This window comes from Vulpes lagopus, chromosome 7 (assembly GCF_018345385.1).
Source record: "Vulpes lagopus strain Blue_001 chromosome 7, ASM1834538v1, whole genome shotgun sequence".
In the NCBI taxonomy this organism is placed as follows: Eukaryota; Metazoa; Chordata; class Mammalia; order Carnivora; family Canidae; genus Vulpes; species Vulpes lagopus.
The window spans coordinates 42,193,321-42,217,283 of NC_054830.1; the positions used below are offsets into that span (position 1 = coordinate 42,193,321).

At 35.5% G+C, this 23,963-nt stretch overlaps 1 protein-coding gene across 1 annotated transcript in view; it reads left to right on the forward strand.

Annotated features, from left to right (window-relative positions):
- Window positions 1-2,417: 2,417 nt before the first annotated feature.
- The window catches only part of CNTN6 (contactin 6), a 155,589-nt gene continuing 134,043 nt past the window's right edge, over window positions 2,418-23,963 (forward strand). Inside the window, exon 1 of the mRNA XM_041762914.1 lies at window positions 2,418-2,574. Coding sequence (XP_041618848.1) covers window positions 2,433-2,574 — 142 coding nt within the window. The 5' untranslated portion in view covers window positions 2,418-2,432. The remainder of the gene's footprint in view (window positions 2,575-23,963) is intronic.

Consider the following 23,963-nt stretch of genomic DNA (forward strand, 5'->3'; position numbering starts at 1 on the left):
CTCAAATATAATTCTAAAAAAAGAAAGAAAAAACAAATATAATTCTATAACGAGCCCCAGTTCTGAGACACAGACATGCATATTATCTAAGGACAACAAACATGGCCCCCAGCCATTGTATTCTTCATACTGGGCTTACCTACTTAGTATTGAAGGATGTTCTCCAGAAAAAGGTCAATATTTTAGTTCAAATTCATTATGTTTCCTGGAATGAATATGATATTAATTCAGATGCTGAAAATAATCATTTAAAACACATTCCCTACTTTGCATTGTAGGAAAATTCTCCTGGGTATGCAATCCTATCAGTAATGTGTTTATGACCATCACTTGAATTCATTAATACTATTTCTACATTGATTTAAACATATTAATTAGGACAAAGCCCACACCAGGAGCTGAACCCCTGATCTATATGCACAGTTTAATAATCATTGTACCATAGTGATTAGAACGATTATGGGGATACTGTGAAAAATTCATTTGCTGCAGCTAAGCCAACAACTTCGAATTTGTGTTGAAAAACAATTACCAAGCTTAATTAGGAGCATGTAACGATGACAGCAGTTATTTCAGCGATTGATTCCAAAATTAAAGAGAGCTGGCAAACTAAGTGTGGTATATCCTTTGCTTTGAAAATGAAAGGAAACATGGAGGTACAAAGATCATGCCCTGTAAGCAAATTGTGAAAGATAGTATTATGGAGCTGGTGAGGACAATAGAGGAGTCTTGGGATAGGCCTAAAGAAAAAAAATGTTTCTATATATTTTTTTCTCCTAACATTGAAAGCAAAAGACTACAAAATTCTCTAGAAAAAAATTTTTGACAAAGTTCAGGTAAATGAAATATATTGGTTTTGGCTATTGTCTCTCAACTTCTTTTTATTAAAAGGAAATTGAGATACATTAGAATTGGCTAAATAATTTTATTTTATTTTTTTAAAGATTTTATTTATTTATTCATGATAGACATAGAGAGAGAGAGGCAGAGACACAGGCAGAGGGAGAAGCAGGCTCCATGCACCGGGAGCCCGACATGGGATTTGATCCCGGGACTCCAGGATCGTGCCCTGGGCCAAAGGCAGGCGCTAAACCACCGAGCCACCCAGGGATCCCTGGCTAAATAATTTTAAAGTTGATGGAAAACGTCTGATTGATTTGATATTGGTCAATCACTTCTCATCTTAATACACTGGAGGATTACCCAAGTTTGTATTTCTTTTTGACTATGGTAGACATTTGACATATTCTCTACATTGGATTTTTCAAGATGTTCCTAAAGAAGTCATGGAATGACATATGGAACAGTACTTTAAAATGTATATAAGAAAGAAAATTTCTTTCTTATAGTTAGTCACCCTCATCAAAATATTTTTAATATGATCTTAACATGAAAAGGAAAATCACAGCAAACCTGGCATAGATTCTGAAAATACATGGTTTGGAAATTAGCTATGTTCCATAGGAAAAAGCCATTCATTTGTTTTTTCTAAAAGTTAGGGGGAGAAAGAAGGGAAAGGTGGGTTTATTTAGAAGTAATTAGTGGTATTCATTCATCTTAAAATGACCAAATGGAATTTTCTAAGACATCTTACAGTTCTTTGAAAATAAATATACCTGTAAGGGCCTTCTGCTACTTCATTCATGTACTAAAGAATTGGTGACTAATAGGTAAGCCAAGAGAACTTTTGCTGCCTAAAATAAAAGCTTCCCAAATTGCATTTGTTTTGTAAAAGTATAATTTTAGGTTGGCATTTCTAAGTACTGGTAAAATATATTTGGTGTAATTAATTTTCCAAGTAAGAGATTAACAGAGACAATCATGTTCTAAAGTAGTCAGATTGTTATTGTTTTGTTATCAGCCTCAAATCGGCATTATAAAATCTTTGCTGACTTTCTTTATGCCAGTTGTAATAAACGCTTTTTGGATTTCTATCTCTAAGTCATTTTCAACATCTAAATTTTTAGTATCAGTTGTGGGAGTTCAGGTATGGTATATGTTATTTGAAATGTCTCTGAAGGAATAGAATGGCCAGTGTCATTGACTGAATGTCTCAGTTTCACTTCCCATGTCAAAACATATGTTGCTTCTTTGTACACATATGGGTGAATGTTTGTGATTCATAAAGAGTGGATGATCTTTCAAATAACCTAGTTATTAATAACACTGAGCTCCTGAAGAAAATCATCTTTGATGGAACTGAAGAATTTTCTCCATGTGTAACCATGTTTGTTGTTTGTTGCTATTGTTTTAAATGGTCCTAGCAAAGAAATAAATATATACATATATGCTTACATGTGTAAATGGTCCTAGCAGTTACAATTGCATGTCATTTAAGACTAGTAGGAGTGATTACCTCTGTATATTATAGCATAATTTGATTTTTTTTTCCTTGAAGGTGGAAGCAAAATGGCACAGATATTGATTTTATCATGAGTTATCACTACAGGTTGGATGGAGGCAATTTGGCCATCAGTAGCCCCCGTACAGATCAAGATATTGGCATATACCAGTGCCTGGCCACCAACACACTAGGGACGATTCTGAGTCGGAAGGCAAAGCTCCAATTTGCATGTGAGTTTGTGGGGAAGAATCTAATCTCTGTGTTTTTTTTTAATACAATATATTTTTTTGTATTCATATTAGGAAAAAAATCTGGATTTGTCAATCATCTGTTCTTTGAGAGTGATTAATTTACAGAGGTAAAAAGTTTTAATTGTGCATTTTATGAATTCATACTTTTGGGGATAGTCAAAATCCTCTTTTAAAAAAGAAAATATCAGTGTTTTATATTTTACAAATTATGTTTAGAAACATCTCTAAAAGTTCCAGATATAAATATTAAGAAAAAGATATATGGCATATAACTATTTTTTCTTTTTTTTTCTTCTTCTTTTGCAATATATATTAGTGTGTAGAACAGAGAAAGAAAAAGCTGAGGGCAGAGATGTCTTTTGTGAGAGGTGGGTGTCCTCCCAGGAAAAGTGATTATGCACCCACAGTTTGATGTAGGTGGAAATAAAGTGGTTGCCAAAGGCAGGCTTTATATTAACTGTAACAATGTCCAGCTGCATCACATAAATGTCATCCAAGTAATTACCTTGGTGACATTTGAGGACATTAGCAGATGAACAATAGACATATTGCCTCTTATATCCTTTATATGTAGTGTTTCCAGGGACTGAAATGTTTCATATTGGATCCAAGAATAGCTTTGATTGAAAGTAATTATATCTGTTGATGTAGATGGAAAAGAAGCCTTGAATTTCTCTCTCTCTTTTTTTTTTTTTTAATTTCTCTCCTTACACTTCCTCCCTCACCCCTCCTCCACCCCTGCCCACCTCAGAGGATAAATCAGGGAACGAAAGAGTTAGTAGCTAATCTTTGGGTGCTCATGGAAATGTATATTCTATCTGTTACTTTGAAAAAGTAATTGTTTTGAAATTTTTTAATAAAATATATGTCCAGAGCCTACCTTGCAGAACTACTATAGTCATCAGTAGATACATGAATTAATAATTGAGTCTATTTCTCATTGCAAGTATTGTGTTCCAAAGATCCCTTGCTTCGTATACAGTTCCTCTTATGTTGGCTATTTGGGGAATGATTTTGTTTCTGAATATGTGTGTGTGTGTGTATTTAGTCACATTTACATATACATAAATACACACAGACACACACAAGCATTATATATAGGGTATACATACACACACACATATATATATGTGGTCATATACACACACATATGTACACACATACATTGCTAAATGTATCCAAATGTCTTTATATATGTGGAAATAGATAATGAAGTGGAATATGAACAAAGGGTGGAGGCTATTTTAAAACTTAGGATAAAGATAATCACAATACTTGATTTCTGTATTTTGCTTAAGATCATTATTTGGAAAATAATAGAGAACAAAATGCTGATCAGAAACTTGTAGAAAGAAATAATTGCTTCAGAGATTTTGAATGACTCTACCACAGTAATTATTTATTTCTCCTGGTTGGATAGGAATTGACCCTAGAAGATGCACGTGATTTGGATCAGAATCTGTAGGATAAATCTGACACTCTGGTAAAGGAAAATTCACACAGCACAATTACTCTATAGAGCTATAGATTCTATTCTTGACAACAACTGAATACCTATGCCTGAAGTTAATGCACTGTACTTACTACAATTGTAGATTTCCTTTTCTTCATCTCTTTTTTTAAAGAAAAATGTGTTTTTAAATTCTCTACATTATTTCTTACCCTATTCTGCTTTAAAAATGCATGTAACCTGGGCGGCACAATTGATTAAGCGTTACACTCTTGGTTTTGGCTGGGGTCATGATCTCAGCATCATGAGATGGAGCCCTATATTGGGCTCTGTACCTGGCACAGCCTGCTTGAGATTCTCTCTCCGTCTCCTTCTGCCCTTCACATTTGTGCTTTCAAGCTCTCTCAAATAAATAAATAAATAAATATTTTTTAAAAATAACTAGAAGCCTCTTTAAGTTACATTGTGTTTGCTAAAAAAAAAAGAGAGAGAAAAGATTTAAATTAAGAAGAAATTATAGACTTTTATTTGAATGAATGGGAGAAATCAGTCTTCTGTTTTCCCTGACTATCCTGTCTCTTCATAAAATGTTCCTTTTTGGATTGAAGATATATGACTGTTGATCTTTAAAAGCATTTCTTTCACTATTCATGCAGAAAGTAGGATGGCCTATATCCATTAACTGATCTTTCTTCTGCAAACTTGAAGGATTTGGGGTTCCAAGTCTGAAATTTAGAGAAACAAAAACAAAAACCACACCATCTCATCTCTCTGTCCAGGACGTGTAGTGGTGCCATATGCCTGAAGTGTTTCCTGCTGAGTCCAGAGATTTACTGGAGTGTGATTATCTCTCTTCCTTTGAACCAACCCTAAACATAACCAGCACATTTTATTAATTTAGCATTATTTCCCTCCATTTCTTGTATTTCATAAGTACCCTGTGAACTCACTTAAGCTAGTTATTCATTCTGTGTAGTAAAGTATAGCTTTAAAAAAAGGTGAAAATGCCAGATTTAGCTTTGCCACCCACTGCCGTGCAGCTTTCTGTGGTTTACTCAGGGTGGTTTACACAAGGATCTTAGGAATGAATCAAAAAAGTGTTGGTGACTTACAAATCCTTTCTTCTGATCTCATTTTAGAATATAAGATATTAATTTTGCAACAGATTTTCTGAAATTTCATCCAAAAAATCACATTTGTATCCACATGTAAATCTATAGACAGGTTGAGAAATGTTTATTATTAAAGAAAGAGAAAAAGGGAAGAGAGAAAAAGACAAAAACAAGAATGAAAATGGTAGAAGGGACATACCTCATCAAGAATAAGTTTTCCTAAGAAAACACACTCAACATCAGTAATGATTATGAAAAATGTAAATCCGAACTATAAAATGATACTGCTTCACACCCATTAGAATGGCTGTTATTAAAACACACACACACACACACACACACACACACACACACGGGAAAATAACAAATGTTTGCAAGGATGTGGAAAAATTGGAAAGTTTGTGCATTGATGCTTAGAATGTAAAATGGTAGAGCTACAGTAAAAGACAATATAGCAGTTCCTCAAAAATTTAACAGAATTACCGCATAACACAATTACACTTCTGTGTGCATCCCTCAAAGATTGAGACAGGACTTGAACAGATTATTTGTATACCCATCTTCATAGCAGCATTATTCTCAATAGTTAAAAGGTAGACAAAAAACAAATGTCCATAACATAAATAAAATGTAGTGTGTGTGGGTGTGGGGGGTGGGAGTATGTGTGGGGTGTGTGAATAGAGTATTATCCAACTTTATAAAAGGAATAAAAGTCGGGACGCCTGGGTGGCTCAGCGGTTGAGCGTCTACTATCAGCTCAGGGTGTGATCCCAGAGTCCCGGGATCAAGTCCCACATCGGGCTCCCTGCATGGAGCCTGCTTCTCCCTCTGTCTATGTCTCTGCATCTCTCCCTCTGTGTGTTTCATGAATAAATAAAAGGAATAAAAGTCAGATACGACATGTATGAACCTTGAAAAAATCCTGCTAATGAAATAAGGCAGACACAAAAGGACAAATATTATATGATTTCACTTATCTGAGGTAACTAGAAAGGCAAATTCATAGAGACAGATGGCAGAGCAGTGACTGCTAGAGCCTGAGTGGAGGAAAGAATCTGGAGTTAGCATTTAATTAATACAGAGTTTCAGTTTGGGATGATGGAAAGTTCTAGAGATGAAAGGCAGTAATGATTACACAATCTGAATGTGTTCAGTTCCACTAAATTGTACACTTTAAAGTGATCAAAATGGTAAATTTTGTTACATGTCTTTTATTATTATTTTAAAAATAGTATCATAATTCATCATTTCAGTTCAATTTTTTTTTCATCAGAATTATTAAAAGAAAAAAAAAAGTAAGTTTTCCTTGTTACGTATTATGTATTAAGGTTCTTTTCACACAGAAATTCGAATCTGAATGCTAGTCTCCAGCCAAATGGAAAGTTCCTAAAGTGCAAATCCTGTATCTTCAGTTTATTTATTTTTAAAAAAGATTTTATTTATATACTCATGAGAGACAGAGAAAGAAGCAGAGAGACATAGGCAGAGGCATAAGCAGGCTCCCTCGGGGGAGCCTGATGTGGGACTCGATTCTAGGACCCTAGGATCACGTCCTGAGCCAAAGGCAGACACTCAACTACTGAGCCACCCAGGCATTCCTGTATCTTCAATTTAATTTGAATTCCTCACCACCACCTTCATAGATTTCCAACAATGCCCATTTTGGTATAAAAAGCTTTTGGTAGGTTGAATAACAATGATAGTTGAATGTTAAGATTTTTGATACAGACAGATCTGAGTTCAAATTCTATCTCTGTCATATATCTAGTGGTAAAATCAGGCCAACTCTAAACAATAGTAAGTAAGTCTCTGTTATGAAATAGATACAATGGAAATTATAGCATCAGTCACAGGACAATGACTGAATTGTCTGAGGTAATGATTACAAAGACCCGGTCCTTTATGAGCATTTGTGAAATGAAAGCTCTAATTTTTCTTGCTATTTTTAATCACATCCCTCAATTTGGCCAAACATGTACATATTTCAAACTGCTATAGTTACTCATAGAAAAAATCTTCTAATTTACATTTTAAAACTTTCTCCAGACTAGTTCCTTCTCCTTGTTTTCAAGACTTTTAGGTGCTTTGAAATATGCTAACTTTCTTGAGCCAGGTAACCACCATAGGAGATGGATACTATTCTTGTTTCTATTTTACAGATTAGAAGGCTGAAATGCTACGAGATTGGGGCTTTTTAATAGTAGTGTTAGAGAACCAATTGAAACTTCAGTATAAAAGTTGAAATTCTAAAGCGCCTGCCTTTCATGTTATAGTATCCTTCCCAAACACTGCCCACACAAAACCTGTGTGCTTCTTTTTTAATTTAATTTGCTATTGGCATAGTAATTGCCTAAATATTAAGCCCCATAGTAATTGCCTAAATATTAAGATTGTGTATCTTCAGGACAGATAGCTTTACAATATAAGCCTGATGCTAAATTGAAACCCTGTCCGGATTCCATTTAATGGACAGCCTGCCCATCCTCAGCTTTTAATAACCGCAACTACACCTGGTCTACCAGTTACACCCTAGACTCCATCAGGCTGAAACCAGACAACAGCTGAGAACCAGCCCCTTCTTGCTTAGCTCCTGCCCAGGCTCTCTTCCGCTTCCCTCCCTTCCTCCCTTTATCCTGGGAGTGTTCTCTCACTAAATCACACACACTTGAATATCTGCCTCAGGCTCTGCTTCTAAGGGACTCAAAGTAAGACAGGCACTAAACATTTAATATAAGATAATTGATCTATTTATTGATAGAAAAATTAGGTCCAGAAGCCCTACTCATATGAATTTCTATAGTAAGAACAAAGCTATACATCAAAGTAAAATTGTGTCAACAACTCTGCTTCCTACTGGTTGGCAGCCAATTGTATAGAGTCACTTTGACCTTCAGAACAAATGAACTATGAATAGCCTTTCAGAACCTAACCTGTCCCTGGGAAAGACTCTGTAGGTACATACCTCTAGATAATTGATGGCTTTTGTTTGTAACTTTTATCCTGATGTTCAGCAATTCGAAAACACCTTCAGAGTTTATTTTAGACTCAGCCTATAACACTTTGCCTCATCCTGATTCATCCCACCATGAAACCATGCTACAATGCAGCCCATGTATACAAAACTACCTATTATAAAGTATACTTCTAAATCAAATCTGTCTTTAACCAGCTACATTACCCAGACAAGACATTCATCTCTGTGGACTTATTAAAGGTATGTTTTGAATTATCTGATTACAAAATTCCCCTTCAGTTCTTCTACATAAGATTATGTCATTTCAAATTGTCAGGTAGATTCTATTTTAAGCTCTTCCTTCTTCCCCTCAACCTCAACCTTAAAGCAAATGCAGCAGGTGTCTAGTTACCAAAAGCTCCTGCTACCAACCTGGTATTCTTGTATGATAAAACCAGTTTGACTTTTTACAAGCTACACTTGTAGCTGCTTCGAATCTCTTTTATTTCTCAAGGACTTTGGTAGAAAAGGTTGAATGTAGACTTCTTCCTTTCATGTGTATGTTAATGAATTACTCTGTACTTGTGTGAGAGAACATTGCATCTGTCATTGCTGTTTAAAATGTCAGCCTTGAGAAAAAAAAAGATAGGTGTTTTGAAATAAACCTAAGATTTCACTGAGCTATATATATTTTTTGAGATTCTGGTAATAATACAGCTCTACTAATGAATAGATAAACATTCAGGATAAAAGGTACTCATGAATAGGGTTTTTTGGTTATGCACTGGTTATTATTTAGTCACAGATACTATTTCAAATAAGGTAGTCCCATGATTGCAGAGGGAAAGGTAGCTACATTGGAGCCTCTTAACTGACCATTCATTTATTCATCCACCAGCCACCCAGAAAACACCTTGTTTATATGCATCTAGCCTTGTGCTGGGCCTAAAGATTAAATGATAGATAAGAAATAGCTACTCCCTGTCTTCACAGGGCAGACAACTGAAACCTTAAGTGCAATTAAAAGAAAAAGAAATAAAGAAATTACTAACATTTCTATAGTACATATTATAGGGCAGACATTTTTCTACACTCTTATGTGAATTAACTCCAATGAACCTCACAAAAACCCTATGAGATTATTTTCAGATGAGCAGATTGAGGCATAGAAGAATTCATTGACTCACCCTATATCACACAAATAGTTAAATGGCAGAGTCAGTGTTTAAACCCATGCTGTCGGGAATGTAGAGTCCACATTCCTACCACCCACTGCACCTCCTTAAAAAAAATATCAGGTGAAGTGAGAGAAGTAGACTTAACCTATAATGCAGCCCAGAGTAGGGTACAGTAAGGTTTTCCTGGATTGGAAAAAGGGCAATAGAAGTCTCCCAAAAGCAACGTGGCTTGAATTAAGCCTTGAATATCAGTTTGTGTTCCTGACACAATAAGTGGGTGGAGGAACATTCAGGTTGAAAGTAGAGCCAAGAGGAAATGCAGATGTGTGAATAAGCCCAAATACTGGAGAAAATACGAGGAGATTGACAAAAGACCAGGCATCATAACAGAAATGCAAAAGGCTGTGTTTATAAAATGACTAGTTTTCCAGGCAAAGGCTGAAAAATAATTTGGAGGCAGGTGCATCCAAATTTTGGACCCTCTTTATATCCAAGCCCAATCTAAACAATGGGATGATTGAGTGATACTGTGAAATGCCAAAGAAACACACAAAAATTCATCATAATGTGATGCTTTTAGGCAGAGGCACCAGAGACATACTGCCTGTTTTTGAAGAATTTTCTCCAGATGATGTGACATTGTGCACAAGTGTTAATTCAGGCATAAAATGGGGTGTTAGGGCAGCCCGGGTAGCTCAGCGGTTTGGTGCCTGCCTTCAGCCCAGGGTGTGGTCCTGGAAACCCAGGATGGCATCCCACGTTAGGCTCCCTGCATGGAGCCTGCTTCTCCCTCTGCCTGTGTCTCTGCCTCTCTCTCTCTCTCTGTCTCTCTCTCTCTGGTCTCTCATGAATAAATAAATAAAATCTTTTAAAAAATAAATAAATAAAATGGAGTGTTAATATTATTCACTTCATATAGGATTGGTATCAGGACAAAACTTACTAAATATAGAACAGAGGGTAACGGTGACTGTGAGTTGTTAATGGGTTGCTCAGCAGAGACCTGGCTATGCAACTATAATATAATAGACCATGGTTGGGATATTAGTATTTATCCTCAGAACAATGGAAATATTTTGAATGAAATTAAGGATTTAGTTAAGGATTTTGAAATTGTTTATAAAATGTAGTTTAAAAACACTACATAGTTTTCCTATAAAAATATTTGTCTGACACAGTAATGATATTGCTAATGTTATTAAAATCACAGTATGCATATTTGGGGGCACTTCAAACCTCAGTTTTCACACTTATTACATGGAATGAAAAAATTCTTGCTCCACATCACAGGGATGATTTTAGAAGGCTCAAGTTAAAATGCAATAATAATTCATTTTAAAGGGCTGTAAATATAGGCATTTACAATCATCATAATTTTTTTTCCTGAGGAATGCAAAGGATTTTATATTGGCAATGCTGTGCATCTTTATTCTATGCTTGTAAGCTATTCTAAACTGTGTTCTACAGATGGAGAAATTCAAGGTGGGGGAACTCTGTTACTTGCCCAAGGTGACCCAACCTACAACAGACCAGGATTTCTCATATCTCCATCTCAAAATAATTTTTAAATATGTATTTATTTTTAGACTGAGAAAGTAAAACGGATTCCACATGAATAAAAACCATAGTCACAGCACAACCGAAAAGGTTTCCAGGTGAAAGCTATAATATAGAGGTCTTTGACTAGTTTAAAATGTCCTTAATTTTTTTTTCATATATAAAAAAAGCAAAAACAGTTATACATGATCCTGATGATATGGTGATAACATACATTTATATCTGAAAAAGAAATTAAGATCAGAAAAAGATGCTTTAAAAATAACACTTAAAAACTCATTTGGAAATTGTAAAGTCTCTGATAATTGTGAAGTATGTGTTAAGTGGGTAATGCATATCTAATTACAAATGAAAATGCTAGATGGCTTTTAAACTTTTTTTATGTATATTAAAAAAAGTAGCTAACCAAAGTGGGAAAATACATATTTTTTTCTTTAATTTCTTAAAAGAAAGTTAATAAATCAGTATTGGTTTTTCATTATCATTTGGGAAAATCACTAAACAATATTTCAGTGAAATTAATATTCTGAATTTGTCTTAATGTACTAATAACTACCAATTGATATATCAAGAAGAAGATTTCATCTTTGCTTTTTTTTTAAGATTTTATTTATTTATTCATGAGAGATAGAGAGAGAGGCAGAGACACAGGCAGAGGGAGAAGCAGGCTCCATGTAGGGAGCCTGATGTGGGACTCCATTCCAGGTCTCCAGGATCAGGCCCTGGGCCAAAGGTGGCGTTAAACCATTGAGCCACCCGAGCTGCCTTTCATCTTTGCTTTTAAAAACAATTCACGTGTTAAACAAGGGGTTGTGGTTGAATTACAGCAAACCACTATTATATTTTAAAAATCAACTGGGAAGCAGATTATCCAATGTTTTTACTTCATTTTTTTCTTCATCATCACTACTAGACATCTATTTATCTACCTTATCAGAAATGATAGTCTGAAAATTCAGGCCTCCTCTCACCTCCCACCTCTACTTATATTCAGTAGGGACCTCGTCTTTTTGGTCCATTTGAATAAAATTGCACATTTAAGCTGCCAGATTGAGCTGGGGTAGGAGAGGCAAATGTTAAAAAGTAAGGTATTCATTCTATCAAAACTGAGAGTTTCTGATTTACAAAACTAAGGGAGAAATCCAAAACTGAAATGCTTATTTGTTACTCTTGTGCTATATGACAAATGGTTTTGAGGAAGTTATGAGCATAGCCCATAGAGACTTTGCTTCTGAGATTTACAAAATGGATTGGGAATTATGACAAAATGTTTGTTTGCATTAAGGAATCAGATGAAATAATTTCTGAGATTTATTGTCAACATATCTCCAATGTTACCTAGTAGCAATTAGAATCACATATTTTAAAAGTAAATACAAATATAAAGAAGTTTTGGTGCCAACTACTGGAAATGTTTATCATAATTTAAGATATTAATGTATACACTATATTTTTCCAAGAAGTATAACCTATATAGAAAACTATAAAACACATAAATATTGCAACGAAGCATGACTAAGCCTGGTCCAGAATATTGCCAACACCCCAGAATGCCCTCTCCTTTATACTTTTCCAGTTACTATTTTCCTTCCTCTCCACTATCTTGCTTGTAAATTTATAATTAAACATTACCTTTTTAAATTTCATATGGATAAACCATACAGCATATACTCCTTTAAGTCTGGTTTTATAGTCAACACTGTTTGTGAGGTTCATCTATGTTGTTGTAGGTAGTCATTGTTCATTCATTTCCATTGCTATATATTTTGTTGTATGAATATACTACAGTTTATGAATGACATCTTCTGGCAAGGGAACTCTGGATTGTTTCAAGAGGCAAAGATGAATAATTATTTATGAATATTCTTATATATATATTTTGGTACATTTGTGCATACATTTCACTGTTGTAAATAACATAGAGTAGAATTATAGGGCATTTGGGTATGCATATTTGCAACTGTAAAAGATAATACCAGCTGTTATCCATACTGATTTTATTAATTTAGCCTCCTAGTTGCAATACTTTCTTGACAACACTTGGTATTGCCAGTCTTATTTTATTTTATTTTATTTTATTTTATTTTATTTTATTTTATTTTATTTTATTTTATTATTTTATTTTATTTTATTTTATTTTATTTTTTATTATTTTATTTAAATTCTAGTTAAGATATAGTTGTAATGTTGGTTTCAGGAGTAGAATTTAATGATTCACCACTTATATATAACACCCAGTGCTCATCACATGCGCCCCCCCCCCCCAATACCTATCACCTATTTAGCCAATCCCCTGCCCACCTCCCTTCCAACAACCCTCAGTTTGTGCTCTAACTTTAGGAGCCTCTTCTGGTTTGCCTCCCTCTCTCTTTTTTTCCCCTTTCCTCTATGTTCCTCTGTTTTGTTTCTTAAATTCCACATGAGTGAAATCATTTAGTAATTAATTGTCTTTCTCTGGCTGACTTGTTTCGCTAGCATAATACACTCTACCTGTATTTCCATTGTTGCAAATGGCAATATTTCATTAGTTTTGAGAGCTGAGTAACAGTCCATTGTAAATATATACCACATTTTCTTCATCCATTCATCTGTCAATGGATATTTGGGCTCTCTCCATAATTTTACTGTGGTTGATAATGCTGCTATCAGTGTTTTTATATCCATTGGGTAAATACCTAGTAGTGAAATTGCTGGGTTGTAGGGTAGTTCTATTTTTAAGTTTTTGAGGAAACTCTATACTGTTTTCCAGAGTGGCTGTACCAGTTTATGTTCCCACCAACAGTATAAGAGAGTTCCCTTTTCTCCGCATCCTTGCCAACACCTGTTGTTAATTTTAGCCATTCTGACAAAGGTGTGGTGATATTTCATCATGGTTTTGATTTTTATTTCCCTGATGATGGGATGATGGGTTATATTGAATATCTTTTTGTGTGTCCGCTGGCCATCTGGATATCTTCTTTGGAAGAATGTCTGTTCATGTCTTCTGCCCACTTCTTAACTGGTTTTATTTATTTATTTATTTATTATGGATTTTGGATACTAACCCTTTATTGGATATATCATTTGCATATATTTTCTTCCATTCTATAGATTGCCTTTTAGATTTGTTGACTGTTTCCTTCACTGTGCAGAAGGTTTTAATCTTTTTTTTTAAAGATCTTATTTATGTATTTGACAGATAAAGAGAGAGATCACAAGCTGGGGGAGAGGAAGGGGAAAGGAAGAAGCAGGCTCCCTGCTGAGCAGGGAGCCAGATGCAGGGCTCAATCCAAGGACCCTGGGATTATGACCTGAGCCAAAGGCAGACTCTTAACTGACTGAGCCACCCAAGTGCCCTGAGAAGGTTTTCATCTTGCTGAAGTCCCAACAGTTCATTTTTTGCTTTTGTTTCCCTTGCCTCCAGAGATGTGTCTAGTTTGAAGCTGCTACAGTAGAGGTCAAAGACATCGCTGCATGCGTTCTCCTCTAGGATTTCATGGTTTTTTCTGTCTCACATTTAGATCTTTCATTTATTTTTAATTTATTAACTTCCATTCTTTTTTTTTAATTTTAGCATTTTTGAGGCCTATATAAGCATATCTCATTTTGGTTTTATTTATTTTTTGATAGCTAAGGCAGTTGAGCAACTTCTTACATGTGTATGGTTACCTGTAACTCCTCCTAAGTTAAAAAATGTAAATCATTTTTTAGAGGTGCTAGCTGACTCAGTAAAGCTTACAACTCTTGGTCTTGGGACAGTAAGTTCTAGTCCTACATTGACTGCAGAGATTACTTAAAAACAAAATCTTAAAATTTAAGTCACTTTTCCATTTTCTAGAGTTGTCTTCCTTTTCCTTAGTGACTAATTCTAGATCTGAGCACTTTGTTGCTTTTATATGGGAAAACAGCTTCTCCTACTTGGGGGTTACCTTTTCACTCTCTTACAACTTGTGATAAACAGAAATTTTAAAATTCCATTAAGGTCCAATTTATCAATCTTTTCCTATATGTCATGATGCTTTTTAAAAAAGATATTTATTTATTCATGAGAGACAGAGAGAGAGAGAAGCACAGACACAGGCAGAGGGAGAAGCAGGCTCCATGTAGGGAGCCCAACATGGGACTCGATCCCGGGGCTCCAGGATCATGCCCTGGGCCAAAGGCAGGCGTTAAATGGCTGAATCACCCAGGGATATCCTGTGATGATGCTTTTTTATAAAATTTTATGATATGTTGTTTTGCCCTGAATTCATAAAGATATGTTCATATATTATATTCTATAATTTATTGTTTTGTCTTTCCTACTAAAATTGCAATGCACCTAGAAATTATTTATTTATTTGTTTGCATGGTTCAGTATAGGTTCAATATGTAATAATTTTTTCTTATTAGGATCCAACTAAGCCAGCAGATATATTAAGAATGCAGTCATTTAAAAAGTGTAATCTTTCCTCACTGTTCTATAGTGCCAAATTTGAAAGAAATCAAGTATGTATGCTCGGGACTGCTTTTAGGTTCTCTAGTCTCTCTTTCATCTGTAGATGTGTCTACCATTGTGCAAATGCCAAACTCTATTAATTACCTCACTCTTATAATTAAGTCTTGATGTCTGGTAGTTACTAGAATAGATGAGATGGATAAAGAAAAAAATGAGGTTCAAACTGTAAGCTGAACTCAAGGAGAATAAAACCCAAAGAGTATAAAAAGAATAAAAATTAATATGATAAGGTCCTATACAGTTACTCCAGGTGAGCTTTCTAGGGGCCAAGACAAAAAAAAAATTTATATCTTTATGGAATACAAACATGCCATTATTCCTATATGCATAATTACTCTGACTGTAGAACCTGAGAGATGTTTCTCTTGTGAATGCTTGTCAACAGGAAAGTAGGTGATTCAGTAAATGACATTCTCCTCACAAACATGCTCATACACTTACAACACTGGATTTCTATGGTGGCTTCTTATATTTCAAAAATAATAGCTAATGTTCATTAGATACTTCTCAGACTTTTTTCCATAATATTTGTTAGGAGGCTTCCCAAATTATGTGCCCAGTTTGCTATTACTGTAGCCATTATTATCATCAATGTGTAAATCCCACCAAACTCATGATTTCTGGCTGTAGCCATTACAACGTCATTAGGTCCTCAGAAACCCAAGCAATAGAAATGAGTTGCTGAATTCTTCAAACTTTGAGTAAATCCAGCACTCACTCTGTTGTTCATATATTATGTGGCTTTTCTTGGTGAATGGTTTACAAAGTATAGCTACTTCCAGAGTTCTTGCCTACCTGTTTGAGAAAACTGGGTTAGAACATTTTCCTTGAACATTCCTGTGTGCTTTTATGAGACTGAGTCTCTTCCTGTACCTATAAAATGGGTGCTTGGGAAGAAAGTTGTTCTGGTTTCTGAATTGGTATTATTATACTTATGTTATCCCATTCATTATTGTAGGAGTGAGGAAATGATGGGAACTTATAGAAATAAGGCCCATAAGTCTCTCAACCTTTGTGATCTAAGGATGTCTTCTATGATAGATGTTGCAGACATATGTTCCTGAAATGAGGTACCAACTTTTTCAACAGTTCTTCGTAAATAAAATATTCTATAGTTCAATTCCCAAAACTACCAGGTAAAATTATAATCCCAATTTTATAGATAAAGAAAATGAGGATCAGAGGAGTAAAATAATGTGTCCAGAGACCTTAGAAAACAGTGAAGCTGGGATTTGATGCCAGTCATTCTGACGGCTTAACCTACCTCTCTATTCATTTGATGAGTGCTGATACAATTTCAATGTGTATATGAATCAATTGTGGATCTTACTAAATACAAGTACTGTTTCAGTAGGCCTAACTTGGGGCACAAGACTTTTCTAGCAAGCTTTCAGGTGCCAGCTTCAATACCAGAGTGAGTAGGAAACATAGTCTCAAAATAAGACTTTCTCTATGTGTGCCTCTGCTCAATTATAACCACGGGCTTGCCACATATGTATATAAAACACTGGAATAAAGAACAAGGAAAAAATGTGCTTGAGAATTATCCAAAGTAGTAGGCTTTTGATTACAATTCTCTGTCAGAAATACTATACTCCCAGGCAGTATTTCTACCCATGACATCAAGAAATGCAAATGAGGATGAGACTGGATCTATAGACATGATTTCATCAGTCAAATGCAGGGTGTTTTCCCCCTTTTTCAAGAATTGTGCAGGTGAGATATCAACCTTTACATATATATTAATGAATTATTTTGCATAAATCAATTCTTTCATGAATGGAGATTATGTAACCCTTGTTTTATTCTCCCAGAAACCCCACCCCTAAGAGCTACTAGACTTCCTCTTGAACACAAAGGATTTATTTTAATTATTTCATCAGTTTTAAGCAAAAGTAAACAACTGTGCTGGAAGGCAATGCCCCATGTTAATTAGGCTCTCAGCTTTCTGGAAGGCTCTCTGGTCTTTGTATCATTTTTAGTATTCTTCTGGAAAGTAATCCTACCGTTTTCACTTAAAAAGACATGAAATCTGGCTGAGTCAAACATCAGGATTTATGACATTCCTGTTTGGCAAGTCTGGCTGACTGAGAGGGTCCTGACTATTGTTATCAATATAAATATTAGTTTTAATAAAAGCTAATATATATTCAGTAAGCCAAGTACTGGGCAAAATAGTTCCAGGACAGGCTTGAATTCCCACAGCAAGTTAGTGGCAAAGGGAAGATTTTAAACCTTGCTGTGACTAGCAACATAAGTCAGGCTTTGAACACACTGGTGGCCTTTCAAAAGCATCCATAATGGCAGGTGTCCCAAAGAAGTGTCTGTCCTGTTTGTGGTCCCAATTATCTTGCCTGCATATTCCACTTCTCTGGACTTAACAGAAAGAAGTGTCAGAGTGATGCTCTGGGTAAATTTGTCTCTTCCCTTCATCTCCACATTCTCATAGCAGGAATGAAGAGGGTGTTTTGAAAAGTTCTCCCACAAACACACAGACAAACACACATCCTTGCCCAAATGTTTGCCTTGACTTCACTATCTCTGATGTGTTAGACCTTCCCTAGGGTGTACATAAGGCATTGTAATAAGCCAAGCTCACCCCCCCATTGCCCAAACCTTGATCTACACATAATGCATCTCCTCATTTGTGAACCCATTTTGCAACCCTCCCTAGCTGCTGAAATTCTTCCCTGAATGTCCAGAAACCAAAGATCAGTTATCTGCTGAACCCTTCCACCCTTAACTTTTGTTTTAAACTTTTTCCTCATTTTGTTGCTTTGACTGAAATTTAACTTTCACCTGAGGATGCAGCTTCTTTTGTATCTTCCTGAAATTGGTGACTATTTTCTCCTATACTCTTACTACTTGATTTGTGAATAGGGATTGAGGCTTCCTTTCTCCTCAGTGTCTCTTCTAGATGATTATTCCTCCCTCATATCCAGTGCCCTGAGCATTACCATCATGCCATCAGACTATGCAACACATGTAGTTGTCATGTTCTTGTTTGAGATCACCCCATAGTTCCCTAAACACTTTATCTCCTAGCTCACTGTTACTTTGTCTATAATATTCCTGTCATATTCTTAGTGATTTCAGCTTTCAGAGAGATCAGCATTTATATTTAATAACTTGACTTCACAACTCCCTGATTTCTTGTCTTCCATTTCCCTTGTTCATTACCCTAACTTAGCCAAAAATCAGTCTGCCAAGCTGACTCCAAGACTTTGTCAATTTTCTAAAATGTCAAGCTTAACTCATAGGATTTTCAAACTTCTCAACTGTAGAACACCACTTGTTAACTGTCTAGCTCACTAACTCCAGTCCATGAACTCCAACAATACTTTGACTACTGGATCCTGCAATATACTAATCCTAACATTTGCCCCCTGTCCCTCTTGTCATTATTCTCTCTTTAGTGAGACTTATTTCCCTAGCTTACCTTTGAAACATCTTTCCAGTCATTCATGCTCATTTCTCATAGAACCCAAACCATGGCAAAAACCAAAACAAAATCTTTACTTAAAGAAAAATCCAACCATGACAGCTGGTCTCACTTTGAATTCAGAAACACATCAAATGGGACCTTAATGCTGCCTGACATTAAGATTAGGAAGGCAGGGGTACCTGGGTGGCTCAGTGGTTTAGCGTCTGCCCTTGGCTCAGTGCATGGTCCCGGGGTCCTGGGATGGAGTTGCACAACAGGCTCCCTGTGGGGAGCCTGCTTCTCCCTCTGCCTATGTATGTCTGCCTCTCTTCCTGTGTCTCTCATGAAGAAATAAATAAAATATTTTTTAAAAAGATTAGGGAGGCAGGTAATCACGAAATTCAAACCTGTTACTATATTACCTGAGTCTTTAATATTAGAAGGTCTCCTATGTGAGTTGAAATGTACCAGCTAGGATTTCTCTACTACATTGTTCAACTAATTCATCTCACAGTACATTTCAAACAGCATTTTTTTCCAGCTCTTAATATATTCTGTATTAGAGACTGATCAGTACTTAGTCCTGATTCAGGTCTGCTTTTGCCTTCAAATTCTATTGCCTGATCACTAGGACAGGATGGACTTTGCCTGCACCTGCCATGTTGGGGATTTTCAAGATAATTTGGCACTCTGCCCATCTAGATGATATTCAGGTGCCTGTGTCTAGAGTCATTTCTTGAAAATGAAGCCTATCAATAATTAAAATGCATAATAAAGGCAACTTCTTTCTTTTATTTCCATCCCAGATTTAATATACATTGAGTTTCTGTTCTACCACAAAGTTCTAAAAGTGTTGGCCTTTTGTTTTTATCTCATAACCTAGACCCACTTTTTAGACATCACCCAGCTTGTCTTTCCTTTTTAACAACTGTTAACATTCATTTTTCTATATTGAAATTTACTTCTTTTAAGTCTGACTGTGTGCTGCCCTTCACAGACAAGCAACAAGGCATGTGCTACTTCTTTTTGTGTGCTTTTTTTCCTTCTCAGTAGTGATCAATTTTTATTATGAACATAGTACTTGAAGATATATAAAATTAGAAATAAAGAAAAGTTATTAATTATATCACCTGCATTGGGGGCAACTAGTATTAGTAGATCCTTCTGGAGTTCTTTTCTTCTAGGAATTATGGACACATACACATACATGAATGTTTATTTGTAGACCAGCTTTTCACTTTACAAAAAATAATATAATAACACTTTAAAACATTTTCCCTGCCAATTATTTTAGAGAAAGATGATACCTAACAAAAATAATAATATACGGAGAATAATCAGGAATTCAGAATTCTCAATGTTTGATAGTCATAATCTTTGTTTTAAAATTCAATTCTCTTAACTAAGATGCTCATTTTACTTCTGAGAAATAAGCTTTTAGAGATATAAAGCTGAAGATGAAAGATGGGCTGTTCTATACACAAAGAAAGGACACTTTCTATCAATTTGACTTGAGGAGATGGACAGATAGTGGTAGGATGCATCTCTGAGAACCTCCCAGTTGGGCCATGCTAAATCTTACGCTGTTTGGCTCAGCCTAGGGCATCTCCTTAACAAAGATTCCCTGTTGGAAGAAGGTGTTGCACAGATAAATTTGGGAAATCAGAATTCTCCATTTCTGCATTTTTTTCTTTCTCTAAACTGGTAAGATTTTATTTAGAAACACGTATACGGCAGTCCCGGTGGTTCAGTGGTTTAGCGCCGCCTTCAGCCCAGGGTGTGATCCTTGGAGACTCGGGTTTGGGTCCCACTTCGGGTTCCCTGCATGGAGCCTGCTTCTCCCTCTGCCTGTGTCTCTGCTTCTCTCTCTCTCTCTCTCTCTCTCTCTCTCTATCTCTATCTCTCTGTATCTCTCATGAATAAATGAATAAAATCTTAAAAAATATATATAAACAGGTATAAAAATGGGTTCGATGTGTATATTCTCATCTAATGAACCTATTTCAGTCATCCCCCTTATTTTGTCAATAGGTAAAACTCCTACAACATGCTTAATTACCTTCCCAGATTCCCATCTTGCTTTTTGTCGGAGGGCTTCATTTGCATCAATTCTCATACCTTATATAGCTGAGCACTAGGATACCATATTCTTTATCCTTCTATTTTTTTTAAAGATTTTATTTATTTATTCATGAGAGACAGAGAGAGAGAGAGAGAGAGAGAGAGAGAGAGAGGCAGAGACACAGGTAGAGGGAGAAGCAGGCTCCATGCAGGGATCCCGACGTGGGACTCGATCCGGTGTCTCCAGGATCACGCCCTGGGCTGAAGGCGGCCCTAAACCGCTGAGCCACCCAGGCGTCCCTATCCTTCTATATTTGAATGCAAGAGAGAGAATAGTTATATTTGTATTACATATTATCTTACCTGAGTGACCTTCCTCTTCACAAAACTGAGATCTTAACATACAGTTACTGTCACTCTTTTTCTTGATGTAAATAGAGTTATTGGTGTTTATATTCTCCCTATAATTATGATATGTTGATATATGGTGATGTAGCAACTGCAGATTGAAAGTAAAAACATGCTAAGGTAATGTTGTCTGTTAATTCTCAATAAATTTCTTAAGCAGTCATGCATATCAATGGCACCATTTTCAACTGATTTGACTTATCAAAAATACTGAACTTTTACTTGGTTATCTAAGGTATGATTTTGATCTCAAACTCTCTTTCCCCCAAATAAGCATAAATGTATTATATTTTTTGATAAATAAGTCATGCTGATTGAAGACAATTTAAATGATATTAAAAGCCACAAGACACACCCTACATATTAATCAGATGCATGCATGAACACATATACACACATGCATTTATATAAACAGGATCATTCAAAATAACCTACTCTATTTTTAAAAAAAATTTTAATTATAAAGTTTCAAGAATACAGAAATGCCTAGATAAATATTTATCATAAGCACAGTTCTATTCAAATGTACATTAATGTTTTGCCACTTTTGCTTCAGATCATTTTTTTAAAGGCAGTAAATGTGTAGACACTGCCACCTTCTACTTCATTCATCCTCCAAACCTTTCCAGACATAAGTACTTTCAGAAGTTGATGGTAACATTTGCAAGCATGGGTGTACCTTTTTCTTGCTTTCTTTGAAATTTGTATATAAATAATATCAGAATGCAATTCCTTTTGCAACTTTTTCCCCCACTCTACATTGTTTTCAAAATTTAGCCATATTTCTACATGTTCATTCATTTATTTCTTTTTTTTTAATGCCACGTCTTCACTCTTTTATTTCACTTCATAAGTAATCTCCATTGTTTTCCTTTTAACAGTTGTATAGAATTCCTTGCAAAAAAAAGGATGAAATTTGTTCCATTTCAATACAGAGATGGAAATGCACAACATTTAATCCTGTTTTTATCAAGAATAATGTAAAGATATTCTCATTACATATTTATGTATTTATTCTACTTCTTTTTATTGACCCACTATCATGTGTTAGACACTCTGTGATATCTTGAGGGTATAGTACTTAAAAAAAAACAACCATGTCCTTGGCCCTCATGAGCCTATGCAGGTGTGGAAAAGGGATCATGTAAGTATATACAGCATTAAAATATCTTAATGGTTGAAGAAATTCTGGGAGACCGAAATTCAGGGGTTATTCATTGGGAACACAGGAAAATAGGATGCAAGATGGATGAAATCTTTGAGGGATGAAAATTGGAGTTCATGCAATATCAGTTACCTATATGTTTTTTGCATCCATAATAATGTGCAGCAAACAATGAGAAACATCCTGTAGTATACAGCAGTAAAGTTTTAATTTTGGTCACAAGTCTTTGGGTTATTAGGTGGTTTTTCTGGTCTCATCTATGCTTGCTTACATATTGGTGGTCAAATAAGCAGCGTTAGTGATTCTGTGGTCTCTCTCTGGCCTAACTCAATTCTTCTGCAGTTTCTTATGTTCCTCTGGGTTACGTTAAGCTTCTACCATGGTGGTTAGGTGGGGTTCCGAGAAAAAGGGAAAGATCAACAGGGTACAAAGCTATTTTTAAGTCTAGGTTCAGAATTGGCATGTTGTCACTTCCTACTGCATTTTGTTTGCAAAGCCAGACCAGATGAAGCAATGAGTGCTGATATAGACTTTAGCTGTGATTGAAAATGCTACAAAATCATATTGCAAGGAGGTGGATATGGTGAGAGGTGGGGAATTGGGGCTACTTTGTAGTTAATCTGCTGTAAATGATGTGAAAGATGGAGTTGACAAACATTGCATTTAGAGGAAACAACAAATATATTTAAGGCTTATAGTCTGGAAGAAGCTAAGCCATTCAAAACCTAGGGAAAAAAATAATGTAGAAAATACAGAATGTTATGAGAGAAAGTTGGAGAGGGCAGTATGAGCCAGATCATGCTGACCAGATTGCCCATGTTCTAGATTTTGAATTGTATTCCAAAAATAATAGGACTCCATAAAATTTTAAGAAATAGAATACATTATCTCATTTTAATTGACTGCATGATCCAATTTAATCTATTACATGGATTTAATAGATTATATGATCTATTTTTTAGTTGAATTTCTTTAGCTGATATGTATGATATAGAAGATTGTAAATGTGTAAGTGGTAAAACACTTTGGGAGGCTGTGCAACCATTCAGATGTTAGATGATGAAAACATGATTAAGAGGGTAGCGATAAGGACACCTAAGTGGCTCAGCAGTTGAACGTCTGCCTTTAGCCCAGGGTGTGATTCTGGAGTCCCAGGATCGAGTCTTGCATTGGGCTCCCTGCATGAAGCCTGCTTCTCTCTCTGCCTGTGTCTCTGCCTCTCTCTCTCTCTCTCTCTCTGTCTCTCATGAATAAATAAATAAAATCTTTTTTTTTTAAAGAGGGTAGCAATAGAGAATGAGAAAAGTGGAGATACTTTTGAGAAATTTTGGATCTTAATAATGTTTGCTGCTAGATGCAAGGTAGATTTTAAGGAATCTTAAAATGGATCCCTTAAAATAGATGGTTGATATTTATCATTCACTTTGATAAGGAAGACTTGAAGAACTATTCTCTAGAAGGAATTAAGTGTTCCATTTCAGAGATGCCATATAGTCAAATACAAGTGTATGTATTACAGAAGGAAGATCTGGACTAACCATACTAATTTGACAATGATCTGTGCGTAAATGTCACTTGAAGCC